General features: G+C 47.1%; 1 protein-coding gene across 16 annotated transcripts in view; it reads left to right on the top strand.

The window, feature by feature from the left end:
• The window catches only part of Znf185 (zinc finger protein 185 with LIM domain), a 51,099-nt gene that overhangs the window by 12,236 nt on the left and 16,593 nt on the right, over positions 1-22,270 (top strand). For 4 of the 16 annotated variants that reach the window (XM_048457505.3, XM_048457509.3, XM_048457506.3 and 1 more), the window contains 14 exons: positions 220-306; positions 1,085-1,168; positions 2,064-2,147; positions 2,413-2,454; positions 3,410-3,484; positions 3,645-3,734; positions 4,279-4,365; positions 5,365-5,463; positions 6,137-6,235; positions 9,636-9,701; positions 14,453-14,647; positions 17,480-17,668; positions 19,591-19,695; positions 20,846-20,926. In XM_048457505.3, the coding sequence (XP_048313462.1) occupies positions 220-306; positions 1,085-1,168; positions 2,064-2,147; positions 2,413-2,454; positions 3,410-3,484; positions 3,645-3,734; positions 4,279-4,365; positions 5,365-5,463; positions 6,137-6,235; positions 9,636-9,701; positions 14,453-14,647; positions 17,480-17,668; positions 19,591-19,695; positions 20,846-20,926 (1,383 nt within the window). The remainder of the gene's footprint in view (positions 1-219; positions 307-1,084; positions 1,169-2,063; positions 2,148-2,412; positions 2,455-3,409; positions 3,485-3,644; positions 3,735-4,278; positions 4,366-5,364; positions 5,464-6,136; positions 6,236-9,635; positions 9,702-14,452; positions 14,648-17,479; positions 17,669-19,590; positions 19,696-20,845; positions 20,927-22,270) is intronic. The other 12 variants (XM_048457504.3, XM_048457508.3, XM_048457507.3 and 9 more) reach the window with 12 other exon arrangements.

Genomic DNA, 22,270 nt, shown 5'->3' with positions numbered 1-22,270 from the left:
ATTACTGGGGCTCCATTGGAGAAGATGCAAATGAGAGCCTGTTGGGCTGTTTCCTTGTGATGGAGCTGGGTCTGTCATGCTCAAAGTGCCTGGCAGGGCTGACAACAAAGAAGAAAATCTCCTAGTGGTCCGTGTCCTGTCTCTCTGGGGCTGTGTGGGTAAAGTTAGAGGCAAGAGCTGACCTGTGGTTGGGCAGATGGAAATGTCTTGCTCTTCTAGTGCTTCGGGACTGCCGGGACCAGCTAATTCTGGTTCTACTCCTAACTCCTCTGGTTATAAGATGACTACGGAAGATTATAAGAAGCTGTGAGTATATAGTGATCCCAGACACTGAACCCATCGAGGGGAGATGGACACTTATTTCTGAACTAGTCACTTATCTGGGGAGATCTAGTCTTATTGGCTTGAAAATCCTTGCCACTTATAACTGTGGCCTGGAGCAGAGGGTGACACAGCTCTAGAAAATTGAATGGCTATTTCTAATACAGTTATATGATGCAAAGCAAAAGCTGTAAGAAGCTTCTGGAAGGAGCACATTCTAGAAAATGGACAATGAGCAACGGCCATGAGGTCTGCTGCTCACTGTGCCCCTTCTCAGGTCTCAGGTTTTCAGGCAAGGCTGGGTTCAGCTGAGCTATGCTTGGAGGCATGGTGTTTCTTACATTGTCACTGTCCCCATAGACTATTGGTGTGGGCATTTTGTGTCTAAAGCTTCACTTCGCTTGAGGTTCCTTCCAAGGGCCCCAGGCCTGGGAGGAGAGCTCTGGACAAATATCTGGATTGTGCCAGCACTTCCCAGGACTCCACATCCTTATACAGCTTATTCCTTGCCCCATCGTCCTGTTTCATGGAACAACTGGCAGATATTTCTAGAGAAGGAGTGATACTGTTGGCTGCTGAGGGACAGAACAGGAGAAAGGAGTGCTGGCTTTTAAGGAGGAACATGTGGGAGCTAAAGCTCAAGGTTGCAACAGCAATATGTGTTAGTGGCAGTCAAGAAGCCATGATGCTAAGGGGAGTAACTTGCAACAGAGAACAGGAAGGACATGGAGGAAGAAGATTCATAACTTTCTGTCCCCCACAGGGCACCGTACAACATCAGGCGCAGCTCCACATCAGGGACTGAGGAAGTGGAGGTGCCCTTCACCTCAGATGAACAGAGACGGAGGTAATGTTAACCCTTATAAACATAGCCATGAGTACGGCAGGGGTCAGAGCCTGAGCTGGAAAGGATTCTACCAGTCAGAGCACAAAGTGCATAGCATATAATCCATGAGGACACTCATGGTATGTAGGTCCAGTTGGCATTCCAGAAGTTTGTGAATGTCTCAGTGCTGGGCCAGCTCAGGAGATGCTCCTGAGAACCTTGCATGGGTAAAATCTAGGAAACACAGTACCATGGATAAGGCTCATGTGTAGATTCGAACTGTCCCAAGAAACTTGAATAATTTTCAGGGTAAAGTGCCCTGGGAAAGGCTGTCTGCACCCGCCATCTCTGAGTGTGTTGTCTTTGCAATGTTGTTTGGTTGCAGAAATGGTCTCCAGAGTTTCAAGTGCTCCTTGCTTACAAAGAAGGAGCCCAGCTCATATGTGGTTTAGGAAGCATAGTGACAGTACCTTGGATGGCAGTTCTGTGCAAAAAGACCAGACATTTGCATGAGGTTTGAAATCTGGATAGTGCAGGGCCAGGGGAATGATTAAGAAACTCCAGAGGTGCCTCACATTGACTGCCATTCTGACACTTTGCACTTAGGTAAACGACCAGAGCAGTGGCCAGGCTCTGTCAGTTATGGAGTATATCAGCACCTACTTGCCTGGTTGTTAGGGTCAATGAACCAGTGTGAGAATGTTAGCATTCAGGGCTGGGCTTGACATGTGCTACATGCTCCCTAAGTAAAGACCCTTCCCTCAGTGTCCATGGTTCCTCTGAATAGTTCTTAGAGCATTGCTACCCTAGCTTACCCTCCTCAGCTCCCTTGAGTCAGTCCGTGAATCTCCGAGGCTAGACTGACAGAGTGGCTAGTTTGACACACGTCAGATGCCCTCACCTCATACCACCCCAGGTCACAAGCTGCAAGTGGTGTTTTGAGGAAGACGACCCCACGGGAACACTCTTATGTCCTCTCAGCAGCTAAGAAGTCTACTAGGTGAGTTGTCCAGGAACGAGGCTCCATGGGCTTGAGCCTGCCTTGGCCATTACTGACTCTATGACCTGAGGTCCTTCTCCTCTACTGGGGTTTCAACTTTCCTCTGACTGGTGAAAGAATAAGGGTATACCAGCTTTGACCTTCTGGGGAGTCTCAGATGTACTTCTTAGAATAAAAGCAGGAGGTACTGGGAATAGGAGAGGCTCTAAGATGGCACCTGCCCTTCAGCTTTTCCCAACATGTTGCCACTCTGTTTCCTTTCTAGCAGTCCTACCCAGGAGCTGCAGGCCCCATTTATTGCAAAGAGGTGAGTGTCACCAAGGGAAGGAAGCCTGAGGAGCCAGATGCTAGCCAGGCAGAGGGCTGCGAGAGTAGTCCTCCCCAGTCGTAGCATGAGTCCTTTAGCTCTTGCCCTGCCCTGTACTGTCCTGTTACCCAGAACCCCCAAGAGATACTCCCTAGAAGTTGATGATGATGTTATGAATTGGTCCTATAGGGCAAACAGGGTGAAAAGGGGAATGATTGCTTTGTCAGGAGACTACTAGCTGAGCAAGGCAAGGGTCAATTTCTGTCGGCGGAAAATGATGGATAGAAGATAGAGAAGAAACTTATGTGAAGGTGAATCTGAGGGACTGAGAACTTTAGTTGAGTGGACATCAAAGGCCTTCCAGATAAGGTGGCATCCATAATAAGCTGTAGGTGGAAAGTCAACGAGGAACCAGCATTCCAGGTGTTTAGGCCAATACCTAGGCAGTGCAAAAAGCAGAGTGGAAATACGGTACTGCTGAGTGACAGCAGCTGACAAGAAAACAGTGAGCACTGCAGGGTGAGGGAGCAGCAGCACAAAGTATTGGACAATAGTGTGTGCTTCTTAGCTCTTAATAATGGAGTAGAATAGTTTAAAACCCCAGAAGTAGAAGTCAGAACTCTGAAATTGGGGTGTTGGAAGGATTGGGACAAATCGTATTTGCCTCACCGAGCTAATGTCATTTTCATTCATATCGACTCTGTGTCTGTGTCCAGATTTCTTAGTCTCAGAAAGACATTGCCATTGGATTCAGGGCCTCTCCTAATTTAGCAGGACCTCGTCTTAGCCTTTTTATATCTCCTAAGAACCTATTTCCAAATGAAGTTCCCTGGGCTCCAGGGGCTAGCCCAATGGTAATGTCCTACCCACTTCCCCTGAGCTGGAGTGGCCAAGACACCGGTGAAAGCACCAAGGTAGCTGAGAAAACCACAAGGGCCACTTTTCTTGCCCACAGGGTTGATGTGGATGAGGATGTGCCTCCCGAGAAAAAACAGGAGCCCCCTGCTCTAGCACAATCTGTTTCTGGCAGGTAACAGTCACTCTCCTTAGCTGTGAGAGACGGGCCACTGCAGCAGTGGCGTCCCGTTGTTACACTTGCTCCTGGTACTTCTCTAACTTGGCCAAGTTTACCCCACCTAGGGGACAGGCCTGTTGTCTTCAGCACTTCTCACATCTGCGTTCTTTGCCAGTGTAAATGGAGGAAGAGCCCAAGTGTCTCAAGCAATTCGACTTGGGTGCATACCAAGTGTTCCCAGCCCCTCTGGAAGCCAGGAGCCCAGGTGGGTTTCAAGAACCATCTCTAGACTATGAGCTGGTAACATGGTTTCCCGCTGGTCTGACTGGCTGTGTTTGGCAACCTAGGAAGGTCTAGCAGTGCGGTGACAGTGCCAGGTCATCTAAGTTCTGCCTGTCTCACTTTCAGGTTGCTGCCTCCTATGCCCTGATGGCCTTTCTAAAATGTCAACCCAACCATGTCAAACCCTCGTCTCTACTTCAAACCTGTCTCACAGCTTCCTCTTACCAGACACATCCGTTCAAATGCCCATCTAGAAGCCCCTTTACTTTCTAACAGTGGCCTAGAGTCAGCTCCGAGTTAGGAGACTGGCAATACCCTTTCACCCACCTACAGTCAGTGGCTTGAACTTAGTTACAGTGCCAAGAAGACTCAAACAAAGAACAGATGAGGGCAGAGAGGTGGGGACGATGGGTCTGTGTATCACACTGCAGCGAAACACCAGGCAGAGAATGCTCTTGGGTGCTGACACAGAGGGAAAGAGGAAGCTTCTCTCCTAGAAATTCTTCAGTGTCTCCTTTGGCCCGCAGTTTGAAAATTGAGGAGATCGTCCGTTTGCAGATCACGACCCCCAGAGCAGGACTCCACCTGGTGACCCCAGACCTGGAAGCCCTGAGGTACTGAGGCCCCATTGCTGTCCTGCCTCCCTTTGCACCTTTCTCAAGATGAGCAGGAGGCAGGAGGCTCGGTCTACCACTGTGGGGATAACTAGTTGGTAGGAGGTGTGGCCAACCTGTGTTTTCCATCAGTGTCTCCATATTTTATTCAACAATAATTATGTAATGAGTATTTGTTTTTTGTGAGACCAAAGACCTGGCCCTGAGACCCAATGGTGACTGGAACTCCCTGGGACAGAACTAGTGACTCTGACAAAGGAGACAGATACTAAAGTGGAAAAGATCAACCTACAGTGCTGACCATACACTCTGCCACCTTTCTTTCTGTCCGACTCCCCCTGCTGTCTTCCACATTCCTGCCTGGGGACATTTGGAGGTCATTAGATGACAGGAAAGGAGTGTGAGTAGCCTAGCAGGTGGTGGAGTATGTGGACAGGAAAGAACATTGGAACATGAACTGGCAAAGGACAGATAAGGTGGAGAAGATTAAAGGATACCAGAAATATGTAACCAAGGAAACAGAGGGTATCACAGGGCTGAGGGAAGAGAGATTGTAAGTCTGAGAGAAAGACCCACTGCTGGGTGACCCAGAGTAAAGCCGAGACTGACTCCTGGACTTGATAACACAGCTCCCTGATGAGGAATTAGGATTAGAAATTTCAGGACAGATGCCTGGGCTCCAGCTCTTCTTGTTACTTGTGGAACTTGGAGCACACCACTCAGGCCTTCTGAGCATCAAGTGGCTCATCTGGAAAATGGGCATGGATGGCAATATTACCCATGTCTTGAAACTGATGTGGAGAATTAACATGCGGAAAGTTGGAAGAATAGAGTCTGGCCCATAGTCGATAACAGTGAGTAATAATGAGGACTTGTGAGTTGGCCAGCCCATCATTAGCAAATTTTCAGCACCTAAGAGGCAACTAACATTTACAGATGAGGTAAGCATCAGAGTGTGGGTGGTTGAGGAGTAGTTAAGTCATTTTTTTTCCTCTGCAGGCCTTCCCACAAAACCAATGAAGTACCACGCTCTGAAGACTTTAACAGAGATTCAGCTTGTGAGGCTAAGTTTAAGAATTGCAACACAGATTTGGAAAGGTAACTCACTGCAGCGAATAGACCTTCCCCAGAATACAAAGCCCATGTGCATGCAACCAAAGGGCTTCCATGGGCCTGGATCCAAAGTCAGCAGCTGAAATAAAGATCAGCACAATACTATTGCTACCTGTCTGCAGAGGGAAAGTAGAGGGAGAGAGAGGGTGGGCCTACAGAGAGCAGAGCTGTAGTAGTTCCCCAAATAGCAAATTGCAGAGGAGCACCAACTCCAGACCAGTCCCTCTCACAATTCCCCCTCACCCATTTTTCATTTGGGATCTCTAGACCCCTAGTGTGGACTGAACCCTGAGAATGAGGGAAGGGGGCCTTAGATGGATGAGGAAGGGAAGTTTTCCTATATGCCCTCTCTGACTTGCTTGTAGCCCCAAATTCCCTGTCTCTTGCTCTGGTGAACATTGGCCACTAATATGGCTACCTCCCCCTGAGTTTCTAGCTCATTTTTGTTTCTGTTCATGTTTCTTGCCCATTAAATTTGCGTGAAACAGAAATACTTGCTGAAAGAGTCCACTTAGGCTTGGGTTGACTCTGATCAGAGCAGTTTAGGGAGCTAAGCAAAGACTTCTGTTCCCAAGTCATGCGACATATGCTCAAGACATTGAAATTATACAAGGTTGTACCTGATCAATGTCAGCAAATGCTTCTCATCCAATATCAGATCACCTGCACAATTGGATGGTGGCAGCGAGGAACCAGAAGCCACAGAAGCCCCACCAGAAGGTTTGGCTGGAGCAGGCTTTGGTGCAGAGCAGAAAGGGTGAGATTCTAGTGGGAGACAATTCTCCTAATCCCTGGTGACAGACAAGGTTCAAGCAGCCAAACTGCTTGCACTGCTGGGATTGGGACTCCTTTCTCCGGTACCCCCACCCCATCCTTTGCTCTTGGATTTTCTGCTTCTTGGATTTACTTCCATTTCAGTCTAGCCGTGGCCACACCTCCATCACTGACTCTCAAATTCCTCCAGAGCAAATGCAAGCCTTGCTAACTCACAACTAAAGGCCTAGCCCTCAGCAAGGACTGGTCTTGGGTGGAATGAATGCGTGAGGAAGCTAAAAGAAACAAACTAACAAATGACATAAAAATAGAAGAATCAGAGTCGCCTTCCTTCATGGCCGAGCTCTGAAGACAAATCTAGGGTCCCTTTGTCTCTTTCTCCCTTTCCAGAAGAGGAAGAAGCCTCTTGCTTCTTCTTGCTTGCCTCACACTCTTCACTGATCAAATGTTCTGAGAGTCATTGAAAGAAGTAGATGAGTGAAACAAGCTAGGAGAAAAACCTGCCCTGGCTGAGTCATGAGCCATGCTTAGCGGGTGATTTGAGGAGTTGTCCCCGGAGACAAAGACCAGTTATACAGATGCTGGCAAAATAATAGTACAGTTTCAAATTGTGCTAACAACCTTATGGATGGTCTGCTGAAACTGCTGGAGGGCTGGCCCAACCTCATGACCTCCTGAAGTCTACCCAGAAGGATCCTGGGAGGATGCTCTTCTGACTGCTTCCCCAACTGGATTTCTCAGGAGGTTCATTTTCTCACTAACCTAACTACTTGCAATGGGTGCGTGGAACCATATATAGTAGGCACCACCTCTAAAATCTGCTTCTGAGTAGGTCTAGGAAAGGCCAATGGGCCACAGACTCTGTTCTTTTTGCCACTAATGTATCATTCTGCTGTCTGTGCAGGCATCAGAAAATCTTCCCAAAATGAACCAGGATATATTTATCCCCACTTTCAATTTCCCAGTGGCTCCCCTCTTCCTTGAAATTAAGTCCAAACCCCTTTCCCTAGCTCATACAGTTCTGCACGGCATTGGGACTCCATATCCAGCCTTTTCTTTCTCCTGTACCAGAGTGCTGCAGACTGGTTCAGTTGCTACTGGCTACTATGGAAGACATCTGATCCAGTATGATTGGATATGGCTTGGGTGGCTTTCTCCTTGACTATTTATTGGAATCATCCTTCCTATTTATATACCCCCATAAAACAAATCCACTTCTTTAGAATGAGACGAAACCTCAAAGTCATTTGCAAAATAGTATGAAGAATCTTCTAGATTTGTAGGATGTTTAGTGTAGTCCATCATAGTCGTCTTACTTATACTAATTTGACTTTGTGTGTATATGTGTGTGTACAAGTATATGTGTGTTCATGTGGATGCTTATGTGTGTGCATGTGTGTTCAGGCCAGAGATCAACTTCTGGCGTTCTTTCATAGGCACCATACACCTTGTGTTTTGAAATAGAGTCTCATACCAGGACCTGGGCCTTACCAATTAGCAAGCCCCAGGGGTCTGACTTTCTTCCTCCACTGTGCTGGGCTCACAAATGCACACCACCATAACTGGCTTTTTGTTTTGCATATGAGTCCTAGGCATTGAATTGAAGCCAGATCTTGGGCTTACAAGGCAAACTCTTAATCATCATCTAAGCCATCCCTTCCACCCAATTGTTTTTTTTTTGTTTGCTTGTTTGTTTTTAAGAAAATGGTTTACAATCTTTCCAGACTGTAAGCTGCCCCTCCTGGAAAGCACTACCCTCCTTTCCCAGTCATTTGTATGAGATTACTCATTAGTTGAACTTAGTTCTTATAATTACACAACTAGCATAAACAGGCTTAGGGGCAAACATAAAGGACCCTGTTCCTATGGAAGGCGGGGGCTTATGTAAGTGATCGGTGCACTGTGAGCATCAGTCTGCCAGGAAAGAAGACGGGGCCTAGGTCTGGAAAGCCTGGGTAAGAGAGTGGTGTACCAGATCAACTGGGCAGATACAGATTGATTGTAAAAGGGCTGTGCTTTTAACAATGACCCATAGATAGGACTCAGCAGGAGTGGAGAACATGTTAGCAGACACTATGACCCAAGTGTTATTTGAAGTAGCTGGCTATGAACTGAGAATACTCATGAGACAGATATGATTATCATTCACAATTTATTAACTGATAAAACTGATGACCAAACAAGATCCCAGAGCTTAGAGACATCAAAACTGTGGTTTGAGTCCATACTACACTAACCCAGATAACAGGCCACTCGCTCAGAAGAGGGTATGCAGCCATAGAGTTGTGACCTCAGACTAGCGTTGGTTCCACTAGCGTTGAACTAAGCTGCTGGCTTCACCCCTGCAAGCCTGTCCCAGTGACTGTGCAGCCAGCACCCCAAGAACTGACCCTGCTATCATACAGAGCCCTCCCTGTTCTTTCTCAGTTCCAGTGGCCAAAGATCCCCTCATCTGTAAGAGTCTGCACTTTCCAGTGAATACCCACGCCCAATTCAGACTGCATGCTTTCCCGAACTCGGGCCCACGAGAATGGACGACTGTCCTGAGGGTTAAAAAAGAGACACACACAAAAGAGACCTTTGCTCATTTACCAGAGTAAATGGCCACTTTATTAAACTCAAGTCAGGTATTTATACCAGTGGGCAACCAGGATCAAAAAGGGCAAGGCCTCCTCCCAACAAAAGCAGGAAGGAGAATAAAGGCCCCAGTAAAGGAAAACTCCTCCCACCCAGAGGGGGCTGGGGAAACTGGCCTCTGTGGGAGTTTTTCCCCAGGCAGGTGGTCGAGGGTTTAAGGCAATGTCAGACAGGTTAGATAGGCCTTGGCGCCTGAGCTTCTTTAAGGCAGGTTGAGAAATTACCATTTTAAAGTAAAATAGATCCCTCAGGCTAATGTACCAGGCTGTAGCAGAACCAAGGAAGGAACTAGCAGGAAGCTTGGCTGGTTAGCGTAAACATTATTTGCATCCAGTATTTTGGTCTCAAGGATCAGGGAGGACAGGGTCCCACACTCATCTTCAGACCTTTGCCCCATCATGTAGTCATAGCTGAACCAAAAGCCTGCTAGGGTGCTGACCCTGAACTGCGTCCCCGACATTGAAAGCACTACAAGAGGGACATGTGATGAGTTTATTGGCCCAGAAATTTCAGCATCAGCCTAGATGAACCCACTTAGGGTAGTGGTGGAGACTTGTGGAAAAGGGGCATCAGGAGGCTGAGCAGCTGCTCTTGGTGAACCCCTCCTGTACAGACTGTAGTCTGCCCCAACCAGCAGGAAACTCAGTCCTTCCCTTTCCTCTGAGAAGGCACCTGGCAAAGGGGAAGCCATCTGCCCAGTTTCCTCATTCTGAGCCTTAGCAGACTTTTGTGCTTTCTTCCCTCAGGTCTGGCACCATGATAATTTCTTTTCTGAACGACAAGAAGAGCGACAGCGCAGCAGACCCCAGAGGGTAAGGCATTAGCAGACAGTGCTAGAAACCCAGCAGCTTGGGTAGCTAGCAGGCTTTGGCTAGGAAGATGAAGCCAGCTATGTCTGTGAGCTGGCCTGAAATATATGAAGAGACAGAAGCTCCAGTTGGAACTTTTTGGCCTGTCTGTGCCAGGAAGCCTTCCATTACATACCATTGCTTGCAGTGAAGAAGCACTATCTAGTCCAGCGAGGTCACTTTCCTTCCGCTGTTGGTGTAGCACTTGGGCCACAGACATTGAAGATGTGCTCCTGCTTTCAATGAGCTCTCACTGCCTAAGAAATCAGTGCTACAGAGGAGGGGTCTTTGGGATAGCTTAGTGGAGAGTGGCACTCTCCGGCAGCCTCTCGAGCAATGAGAATAGAACCGGGGAACTAGTAGAAGTAGAGACAGTTTATTAAGAAAGAGATCATTCCTGAGAAGAGAAGTGGGGAGCTGAGGGGATGGCTCCGCTGGCCAAGTGCTTATACTGTAAGCACTAAGACCTGTGTTCCACCTCCAGAACTCACACAAAATGCTTGGCATCCCAGCATCGGGGAAGTGGAGACAGGAGACTCTGGGTCTTGCTGGTCTTGCCTAATTGGTGGCCTCCAGGCCAGTGAGAGAGAGACCCTGTCTCAAAGGAGGTAATGCTGTAACTAAGGAGTAACACCTGGGGTGGTCCTCTAACCTCCAGATGTGCAGATACACGTGTGTGTGTGTGTGTGTGTATGTCTGTGTGTGCACATACAGTGAAAAGAGAATGGAAGTCAACCAGATCTAGGAATGTTCTGAATCCCAAAAGCCTTGGACAAGAAGAATCTTGATCCTTTATGGGTCATTTACATAGGCCCACACACTCACACATTTGAATCATGAAATTTTTCTCATTCATCCTATTTTATTACATGCAACCTGCGATGTATGTGTGGAGAGATCCGGTATTCTCACAGTGGTTTCTTTGCTGTCTTAATCTCGATGCCTCTTTCTCCATGATCCATTCTCCTGCTGTGTTTCCATGGAACCTTTCAGATTTGTGCCTAGTTTGTATGAAGAGCAAAGGCTTGAAAGCCAGGTCCTTCTCCATGTCTTCTGGAGATATCTGAAGATAACAGCCATGGTTCTAAGATAGAAATGCTTGTTAAAGGGATGTGTGGGGCACAAAGAAAATCAACCCTAGAAAAAAGGAGGGCAGCTGAAGCTACAGAACTGGCTGAAATGTGCCTAGCATGTTCCAAAGCATAGAGTAGCTGGTGACTTTACCAATCAGGTTTTAATCCAAAGAGACTGCCGTGGCTTATGGATTTAAAGGTGAATGGGTGTTTAGATTTTCGCATTACACTACCGTTGTCTTTTTACTCTAAAGTGGTGTTGACAATGTCCCTCTAAGTCACAAGCCTTGTTATATAATGTTCCTTCTCTTAGATTGCACTGACAATTAGCACTCACTGAAAATATTAGCTGATGATAGTCACAGTATGTTGTCTTTATGTGTTGTAAGCTGTTCTGATAACTGTGAGATGGGTAAATGCAGAAGCAAACAGAAAGGTTGTGACTTATCCAAAACCATACCTATGGCAGAGCTGAGTCCCAATAAAATGGCTTAAAGATAAACCCTAAGAGAAACTTCAGCAAGCTAGTTGATGAGATTTATTTGGAGCCCAATGTCAGGAGCAGAAATGTCACCTTCCAACTGTGTATTGATCTGGTGTTATCATTCCCCAAGCAAGAAAGATTTCTAATTATGCAATTTGAAAGGGAAGAAAACTTGGGTCCACTCATGTGATGAGCAGAACTAGAAATAAAGTCTAAATCTGACCAATTGTAGAGTTCAGGTTCCTTTGCTGTTTACTAGTTTGAAAAATCAATCAAATGCTCCTGATGGCAGGGTTTCATAACTCTGGCTGTGCTTAAGAATCTCTTAGGTTTTTTCCATTTAAAATTTTTAAATTTTTTGTGTATGGATGTTTTGCCTGCATGCATGTTTGCACACCACCTGCATGTCAGTGGACGTTAGAAGGCAATGGGTCCCCAGAGACAGATGATTTGAGCTGCATGTGGGTGCTGGCAATTGAAGAAGAGCAGACAGTGCTCTTGCCTGCTCTCCAGCTCCTCGCCTGGGAAAGTGTTAATAACAAAACACTCTGTGAGATTTTTGTTTAATCTTCTGAGTGTATGTCTCCCGTATTTTTCTTAAGCTCACCAATTTCCTCTCTTCTCCAGTATACACTGAGGACCAATCTAAGGGTAACAGTTCTTTTGTTTTGTTTTGGGTTTTGGTTTTTTGAGACAGGGTTTCTCTGTAGCTACGGAGCCTGTCCTGGAACTTGCTATGTAGTCCAGACTGGCCTCGAACTCACAGAGATCCGGCTGCCTCTGCCTCCCCAGTGCTGGGATTAAAGGCATGCACCACCATGTCTTTAATTACTAGAATAGCAATTCTTAATCAGAGGTTTGCTCTGCCCACCCCCTACCATCCTGCATGGAGGTATTTTTGGGTGCCACAACCAAGAGTGGGTCCTAAAGGATAGGAAGCTGGGTGCTGCTAAACAAGTGAAAATGGTGCCTGATTCTTTTCAACACACATACTAGTTTTATCCAGTCTGAAATGTTCATTGTATTAAGGTTGACAAGCCTTCCTCTATTACCATCTCTTCGGGGACACACACTGAAAATATCAAAGTGAACCATAGGTACAATCAGACTGCCGCAACACGCACGGCAGATACGCATGTGCCTGTACCTATTCTAACTAGACTGCCGCATACTTCAACTGCGCAGGTCTACAGTTTGGTGCAGTGCCTGCTGCTATGCGCATGCGCATCATGCGTTGGGCGTCGGTGTCTAGGCCAGAGCTTGGGTGTGAATACGCCTACTCGCGCAGCCATTTCCTGCAGCCGCGAGCTAGCTGGGGAATGAGACAGCATAAAAAGCGAAATGGCTGCTCCAGAGACTAGGCGTCAACAGGATTCCTCCTGCGGCATATCCTGCGCCAGCCACAAGATGGCGCTGGAGGATCACAAATGATCCTGGTCGCCGGTTTCCCACCCCATCCCCCACACACAAATCTCTGCGTGGCGGGAGGAGGGGTGCGGTTGGCTATAGTGGCCAATTTATGGCCTCACCTAGGCTGTTTGCAGGGAGTTACTACAGTACTGGCTGGACCTCAAGGTCATTCATGACTGACCCCTCTCTTCTGGACAGGGACTCTACTGTGTGATTTCACAGTTCCCTGTACATTTGACATTTGATAAACAGATTGAGGAGCATGAGGTCAAGACCGGCCACTGGGCAAAACTGCCCAGATCATAGAGTTAATTTAACTGTCAGAAGCTGGAGGGATTTTGCCCAATGTCCATTTGATTGTGCATAGTGGGCTAAGAGGTTGGATTTTGAAGCTTTGATTTAACTCTATGGGACCTTTGGCATGTTGCTCAGCTCTTACAGGAACAATAACGAAAATAGCTCCTAAACTCTAAAATAGAGTTTAGAGTGTTAAATGGGTTTACATATGTAAAGCACGCAGGACATTTGGGGGGCACAAAATACTATCAAAAACTCATTTTATAAAGCCTTCAAGCTAAATGAAGTAGTTGTAGAGAAACTATCCGAGGATACTCAGAGAGCTCACCTCGCTTTCCCCCTGACAGTTTATTTTCTCCATGTATTCATTCGATCATTTAATAACACACTGTCTTGCCTTTTTCCTTCTAGCCTGAGTTGTTTATTGTTTGCCTCCTACATGAGAGGGTCTCACTGCTAGCAAGTGTTGCCAAGAAGTGGGTTACACTGTGGAAGCAGGCATATGGAGAGAGTGGCATTGTCTTCCATACACAGTGTAGTTAAGTCAGGAGTTGTCAGTGGCTGTCTAAAGCCACCAGATTCTGTGCAGGCTTCAAAGGCCTTCAAAGGTCTCCTTTGCTGCTATTTTCTCTCAGCCCACCTGACTTGCAAGCAGCTCGGCAGGAAACTAAGACACCCCCTCCCGGATGCTATATTGCACAGGCCTCCTGGGCATGTCAGAGTGGCTTGCTCTTTTTCATGACATATAAAGTTTACAGCTCCTGAAGTTGCAGTGGCTTAGCTGCATTGGAGAGTCTTTGTTCTGTTGGCTGATTTGGCCAAGACAACCTCTGTTTCTACTACTGCTTCTTCCCGATAGAGCTGGACATGACAGTTGCTTTCTTTTCGCTGCAGAGGGGTTTTAGCTTCTCCTTATCTGAGGCTGAAAACCATGGCTACCACTCATTCTCTTTGTTACAGCAGCTTAGAGCCTGCCTGCTATGGGTTTGATGTGCACAGATGTGTTCCAGGATAGTGGTCATGTTCTTCTCTTGTGGGAGGGTGGAATTAGAAGGGTCTCAGGAGGGAATGCTGGGATACCAGGGTTCCAGTCTCAGTAATCTGACCTTGTCTCTGTGCTTGGAGACAAGGGAGGGTGGGAGGAGGGGAACACCATCGTAGGGCATCTGCTGTCTTTCCTGTGGCCCCTGCCATGGAGTGTGCAGCGCAGGTGGATGGCTGGGGCCAGTGCAGAAGACTTAGGAAGGCGCTCCCGCCTTGCCGGCTTCAGGGATAGCATTACTGTGCTTGTGACACATGGGGGCATCCCCTTTTAGTGACAAGGGAGCAGCAGTACCTGGCTCCTCTCTTTAGATGAGAGTATCCCATCCTATGGCCATGGGAGATACCAGTCAGAGTGCAGTGGAACAGTCGCCCGGGACTCTCTCTCTATGATACTTGTTCTTCCTCAGCCCCTCAGCTGATGGTGAGGTGAACATGGCTCCCGTGACCATCCAGGCCTGTCAGGAGACAGATGGTACTACAGAAGGCGGCCAGGGAGACCCAGCTGCGGCCCCTCAACAGCCTGCAGATCCCAGCACCCCGGAGCTGAAAAACAGCCCCAGTGCACCCAGTCAGCTCGTCCCATCTGAGGCCCGTGCCAGCAAGTAAGATCTTCCCCTGGCCTTCTGATGCCTGTGGCCAAGGTTTGTGTGATGGCCACATGGTAGGTGGGAACTGCTTCTCTCAGTCCAGGCCATTGTGTAACACACTGGCACAGCCACTGCCTGACTTCTTTTCTCAGGCAGCACTGACAACTTCCTGGGATTAAGAAGCTGGGATGGGGCTGTGATCACTGCAAGAAGCCTGGCCATTTCCCAGTACATGAGTGGGGTTCTAGGGATGATGAAGACTATTTTCATTTATACAATGATAGTGTCAAAGTATTACATAGAGTATGAGTTCCATACACTGTGAGGAAGGGAGAAAAAGGGTGAAGAATGTTGGTGTTGGTGTCTGTGTCTGCATGACTGACGGGGACTAGGACTGGGATAGAGGTGACTATGAAGGCCAGGCTCTCGAGAACGCTGTTCGCCTGCCAGCCCACACATCTCTGGGCATGCGCATAGACCATTACATGCAGAGTGTTTGTGCTGCTTGGTGATTTCTAGGGCGCAAACAAAAGTGTTAGCCAGTCATGAGGAGCAAAGCAAAGGATTCCTCAGAGAAGACAGAGATACTGAGAAGAGTCAAGACTCTTGTAACCAGGGAGACAGGAGAAGGTAGAATTGAGCAAGGACATTGATTAAACAGCTTCATACTTACTGTCAAATCATGTGGCCTCCTTCAGTGCGATACAACATGCAGCCTACTATTCAGAACAGCCAAGGGATTGAGGCAGCCTAGGTATCCAGCTACAGAGGAGTGGATAAAGAACATGTGGTCTGTGTGCACAGTGGAATTATTTTTAGCCATAAAAAAAGTTACATCACTTGCAGAAAAATGGGTATAACTGGAGGCCATCAACTAAGCCAGTCCCACAAAGATAAATAATCATGTTTTCTCTCTTTTATGGTTCCTAGATTTTTTTTTTTTAAAAAAAGGTACATAAAATCAATGACATGAAATAGAAAGGAAACCGTCTAGGGGAAGAAAGGGGATTAGTTGTGAAATGGTAGGTTTCTGGGGAAATGTGCTCATTATACAAAAGGCTTTAAATTTTCAATTTAATTTTTTTTTAAAAAAATTGTCCTTATGTGACACAGTACTACCAGGTACAATAAAGAGACAACAAAAAAATTTAAAATAAAACAAAAAATATTTTAAAATAAATTTTAAAATAAAGTGCAACCGACAGATGCAGGAGAAGGTGATTGGTCCTGTTGTCCTTTCCTTTGGTGATGAATGGGCATTAGTAGTGTGGCTTTCTTTCCAGGAAGCTTGAGGGTGGAGCTAGGTTTGAAGGCTAAGGAGAATTTCCCCCAATAGACATGCTGGAGAAGGCATTCCAGGTTGAGGAAACCAGAGGCAAAGGGTAGGGAGACCACAGGGAATGAAAACTAATTGCTGGCCTGCCAAGAAGCATTGGGAGGGGGCTAGGCAGTCACTTGCTCCCGAGGAGCCAAAGGGCCAACCACCTTGGTTTCATGTAGGAGATAAGGTGCATGGGACATCAGGTCAGGGAGATGCACAGCGCACAAGGCAGGAGACCCATGCGGAGGTTGTGGCTCAGGCTGCAGGTGAGCTGACTTTAATTGAGGTAATGGTGCTAGAAAGGCAGTGCCTAGGGATGCTCCCAGATTTCTGTTTGCGATGACAGGGTGGGTGCTAAGGAGCTAGCTGAGGATGAGGAAGCTCGAGGAGTTGCTGTGCAGATGTGATGTTAAGGCCATTGGTCATACTGACTTTGAAGTGCCTGTAGGGGGTCCAGGTGACAAGTCAGCCCAGTAGGCTGGAGTAGCTGGAGTAGAGTAAAGATGTGACCTCTGTCTAGAGTGCCAAGACTTGTCAGCTTATAGATTACACATGAAGGGAGTGTTTGAGAACAGGTCTGGTTTGTTTTTTTTTTTTTCCACAAAATCCCCAGTTGTCTGGATAGTTGTCGCTGTCAGCTTGATGGGTAAATCCATGTGGTTCGAGGATATATAAGGAGCCTGCCTTTTGGTTCCAAACTTGTAGGCTCCCAACCTTCATCGGTAGGCATTTCTCTCCATTTCTATTTTCTTTTTAACTTGAAATGAGAAAAACAGAGGTACTAATTGAGTGTCCTCTCTTCTAAAGTCCTAAGCAAGGACATGAAATGGAAAAAAAGTTTCATTAATTGCTTTTCTCCTTGCGGTGGCCACCTACAAGGAGCAGTTTCCCAACAGGAGAATTGATCTGAACTCCCAGCTTGAGAGAAACAGTCCGGTATGGTCAGAAGGCATCAGAGCACGAGATGGCAGCTCACACTGCGCGCGCAATCAGGAAGCCACTCAGCTCTGCTCCTCCTTTTTACTGTTTTATTCGGCTCAGGGTGTCAACTCATGCTGCCACCCCAATTCAAGGAGAACCTTCCTTCCTCGAGTCAATCTCTCTAGCCCCCCCCCCATATATCTGCCCAGAGGAATGCCTTCTAGATGATTTTAAACCCCATCAAGTGGGTGGTCAAGATTAACCATCACAACGGTAAAAATCAGAGAGACACGAAGCCATTTAGGCCAGAAATTTGAAGGAAAATACTGGAGGGCCTGGGAAAATGAAGATGATTTGGGTGTGGTACCAAGAAGTAAATGTTTGGATAAATGGAAGAATTAGTAAAGACTGAAGCCATGGAAACCAAACCTTTTCCTCTGATTGGCACTTTGATACTGCCTGCTTTCTGAGAGTTAGGTGTCTGCTTGGCTCCTGAGATGGGTTACCCGACGCCCTTGGGAAATGATAGGCAGACCCCAGAGACCCAGCAAGGTCAGGCTTCTGCTCCTCTCAGCATCATATATGCAGCATTTATTCTTTCTCAGCACCCCGGCTGCCTGTGAAAACGTGACCAGCAAGATATGTGAGTCCTGGCAGGAGACACCTGAGGTCCTACAAGGTGGCCAAGGGGACCAAGCTGTGTCTACTCAAGAACTTGCAGATCCCAGCACCATAGAGCCACAGAGCAGCCCCAGCAGACCCGAGCAGCAAATCAAACTGGATGATAATATCAAGTAAGAGCCTGCAGTGGCCACCTGCACCCACGGCACAGGTCTAAAGGGCTAGAGAGCAGCAGGAAGCAGAGTGACCTGAAGAGTCATCACATCATATGTGAGAACAGGGTTGCTGGGCAGCAGCCACTGAAGCCTGCAAATGTGGGCTTGGGGTTAAAGGCATGGGGGAGTTTTGCATTCATGGGGTTGTAAATTCTCAGAAAAATAGAACCTGGTATGACTGAAACGTATTGCCATAATTAAAGGCTGCCACCCCCACCAAGATGGTCAGAGTGGGAGCTTTCTGACTCCTGGCCTCAGAAAAGCAGGACCTGGCTACACCAAGGTTGCTTATACAATATTTTTTTTCTCATTGGGAAAAACAAAACAAACAAACAAAAAACTCTTTATTTTCCGAAATCTAGTATGACTGTTCTCTATCTGTCCTGGCTGTCCTGGCTTGATTCTGAGCCACTGTCTTGTTCTCACCTTTGCTTTTCTGTGTTTCTCAGTTTCAAGAGTCTTAACAGGAATTAGGATACAGTCAGAGGCCAGAGCCTGCACTGTTAATCGCCAAGGTGTGCATACGGTTTTTCTGTTTGTTATAAGCCTAGGAAAATCCTGTGCTAGGACAGAGAGGGTCAGGCAAAGTGTTGTTAACAGGGAAGGCCTGTGGCAACTGGAAGAGAAGAGGAAAGAAGGGCCCTGTGGTTGTTGGGAATAGAGGAAGGTGATCAGGGACAGGCCTTGTAGGTTAGGGAGAGGAGTCATTGGAAAGGATGAAGAACTTCGGAGACCTCTTGGTGTTTACACTGTCTCCTTTATTTCTTTCTATTTTGTCTCTTTACTGCTGGCATCCTGTGTGTGTGTGTGTGTGTGTGTGTGTGTGTGTGGTGTGTGTGCATGTGTGTGCATGTGTGCATACAAGGTGGGTGCAGATGCATGTATGTGGGTCCAAATTGGCATCAGTTACCTTTGATAATTCTTTTTATTGATGCAGGGTCTCTTGCTGTACCTGGAGCTTGCCAATTCCTGTTAGTATAGCTAGCCACCTTGCCCCAGGGATCCCCTATTTCTACTTCTCTAGTGTTGGGGTTATAGGTGACTGCCACATTGCCTAGGTTTTTATGCGTATTCAGTCATCACATTTGTGTGGCAAGTGCTTTTATTCTCCCCAGCCTCTCTACTTTATTTTTGAGACAGGGTCTCTCATAACTCCTGGATTATACTGTTTCGGTATGAAGGGTCCTAACATGAATTTGAATGCACACCGTCAAGAGTCTAGAGCCTGAACTGTTAATCACTGTGATATGCATACTGAGTCAGTAAGGGCTGGCCAAAGAAAGGCCTCGAGAGCTACCTAGGTGCTGACATCCAGGACCAGGGCCATGCGCTGCAGCCAAGGTGACTGGTGACTTGCAGAATGAGGTGCATCTGATCTACCTTCCCCATTAATGCATGAGTCCAACTCTCTTTCCATGGCTTGCAGTTCTTCAGGGAGTTTGATGTGGGGCGAGGGAGTTAATCCTACAGAAAAATTGTCTTTTCTGGTTTCCAAGCTAGCACACTCTACAGTTTTCCCTGGCTGCTCCCTCCTGGCTGCCACATTCCCAGTAGCCTGATGGATACATTACTGATGCCAAGGTTCTAGGCTGCAGTCCAGAAATCACAGTAGAGATTGAAAGAAGTTTCACCCCTGAATCATTTTGATTTAGGCAGTGTCTTTTCCCATCCTGCCTGAGTTTTCTCATCTGTATAGAGAGAGGCTCCATTCACTAATCTCTGAGAAACATTCAAGAGCAATAATAAGATTTGCAGCTACTGTTACCAAAACACTGGCATGCTTTCAAAGGCCTTGAGGTAGCAAACTTGAGGTTAGTCCATAAAGCTCTATTTAACTCAGAAAGTAGAGATAAGCTCACCCTTTTCTCCATTTCTTTCAGGGTGCAGAGCCCTTCAAGCTTCACAGTCACTGTTAATGTTGCTGCCGCTGCTGAAGAGCTACGTATTCCAGCTGCCTCAAGTGAGCTGGACTGCAGCTCGACTATGTAAGAAGGGGCAACTAAGCTGTGATGTCCTTAGTCATGGAGGTTCCCATAATCTCCTTGCAACTAAAGGATGTCACTTTTGTTCTGTGTTGCTTTCTCTGTGATGTCTCCTCCAACTCCTGGCATCCCAGTAGCAAATGGGCAGATATAGTACAGTTCTTAGTTGCTCAAGTATAAACCTTATACTTCCCAAGCCTATTGGTAGGATTGGACATGGTCCTGTAGCATGCTTTCCTTCTCCTCATCTCAACAAGAAGCTACATATAGGACACTAGGAGATGCAGCCAGTGGCAAGGCTTTGCCATCTGCAGGACCTTGCTAGCATCCCTGAAGGACATGCCTGAGAAGACCCATGAAAGCCAGGGAGGCCAGGTCGGTCTGTCTGTCTGTCTGTCTCTCTCTAACCCCACTCTTTCACCTTTTAGTCTTACAAGACAGGATGCCATTCTAGGTAGCCTGCTGAGTGAGAGGTATGTACTGAGATACCAAAAGAGTTCTCTGCTGAATCAGGCCATGGTTTGGGAGCATGGAATTACGGGTCAACAATGGGACTACACTGAGCCATCATAAAGCAGAACTAGCTTCCAAAGCTTGGAAGGCTTCCCAGAAGCAGAGAGTGAGGTGACTTGTAGGTCCCAGGAACATGATTGATAAGGAAATGCGAAGTAGTGGGTCAGTGCTGCAGGTAAGGTGTTGAGTGGAAAGAGTCAGCTGTCTGTCACTCAGCCACTAACAACATTCTGATTGTGGGTGGAATGGGGAAGGAGACTCAACCACAGAGGAGGGAAAGGGAAGCGGAGGGCCGGCAACACTCAAGTCTGGTAGAGGGCTGGGGGCTTGAGGCTTCCATGGAAGAGGGTGTGCTACCATGGTTTCAGGGAATCACCTTTTACATCTCTGAAACCAAACACAAAATGAACCCGGGAGCTAAGATTTGAGGCCACGTGTACAATGGCATCAACAGCCTGGCATCTCTGTCTGCGGCTACCCTTGCAGCCTGGCTTGTGGAGCCCACTAGCCCCTCTACCCTTCCTGTGAGCTTCTGCATTTTCATCAAACTGGGCAGGGGCACTGACCCTCCTCTTTGGGCCAGGCCCAGTCCCCTGGAATCTTTGAGTACACGTCCTATTCTGATATGCTCCTTCTACAGCAAAGGGATTCTCTTCGTGAAGGAGTACATGGATCCTTGCGAAGTGTCTTCAGGAAAGCCAGTGTTTTCGCACTATGACAGGTAAGAACAAGCGTCAGCTGCTTTGTCATAGCCTGTACCAGGCCCAATGCTGCCTTCATTCCTGCATCCCATTCCTTCATTCAGGACTCAGAGGAGGGTAGCTACCGAGTAATCCAGATGCCCCCTAATGCATGATTTAAGGGTTTGCAGGTTTTCTCTCTAGTTAGGTGACAGAAAATCATTGTTAGCCCCCATGCTCTTTCATAATCCCCTTGTCTGCTTGCTTTCTGATGCCATGCAGGAAGGTACTTCCTCTTTTCAGTGTGACACCACCCACCCACCTCTCTAATCAGCATGGTTGATCCCTTGTCAAACCAATACACAAGCCTATCCCTAGTAAGCCGTAGCCTTTCCTTTCTTATCCATCCTCTAGATAACATGTTAATATCTACATTATAAGCATCTCACAGTCTTTAAAAAATTCAATCCTTTTAAATACCCAGTCTCTTCTAAAACAAACTTTAAAAACCCAATGTCTCAACCGTGGGTGCCTATAAAATAAATAAATGTATATATTATTACTTCAAGAGGGAAGAACCACGGCACAGTCACAATCAAATCAAAGCAAAACCAAACTCCAACTGTTAACAACTCAGTATCCAGTATCTGATCCACTTGCCATCTTCTGGGGTCCTCCAAAGTGCTTGGGCTGCTTCTCCAGCACTACCCTCTGCAGCACACACGGCTCTAGCTGGTTCCACTCTACAGCTGCTGCTGTCCTTGGTACTCATTTCATGGTACTGGAATCTCCAGAACTACCAGGGTCTCTAGCTGCAACTGGACTGCACTTTCACCAACAGCCTCTCCGGGCTCTCTTCAGGGCCTGCAGCCCTGCCACACATTGCCAGGCCTTAGCTGTTCTCCATGACCTACGCCCTGCGTGCCTTCAAATCCAGTAGCACCTGGGTGACTCTTACACTGCCAAGTTCAGCTACCAGCATGAGTTACAGCCTTGGCCTCTTCTGGAACACAGCTTCTGCGTGCCAACTCAGAAGAAACACTTCCCACCAGATTTTACCTCAGTGATGCAGCTCTCTTTTCGGAGCTGATTTCTTCAGCCACAGCTGGTCAGCATCAAGTACCTCAGCAAAACAAAAGTTTCAGTTCAGTACTTCTGGTTTCTTACTAATCACCGCTGATATTTCAGCCCAGCTAACCAGAACCACAGATTCTCAGCTCAGAATATGCAAAAGCCCTTATAGGAGTCATTAAGGACATGTTCTCAAACTTCCCTCTAGAACTTCCCAGGCCAGGCCTCCATTATCCACGCCCTTCTCAGTATTATTATTGTCCACACTCCCACATAATGGCCCACCAAGCTTTGGACACTCAGTGACTTTTCTA

The sequence above is a fragment of the Myodes glareolus genome, chromosome X, assembly GCF_982192425.1.
Source record: "Myodes glareolus chromosome X, mMyoGla1.1, whole genome shotgun sequence".
NCBI lineage: Eukaryota > Metazoa > Chordata > Mammalia > Rodentia > Cricetidae > Myodes > Myodes glareolus.
This window is presented reverse-complemented; position numbering and strand designations above follow the sequence as displayed.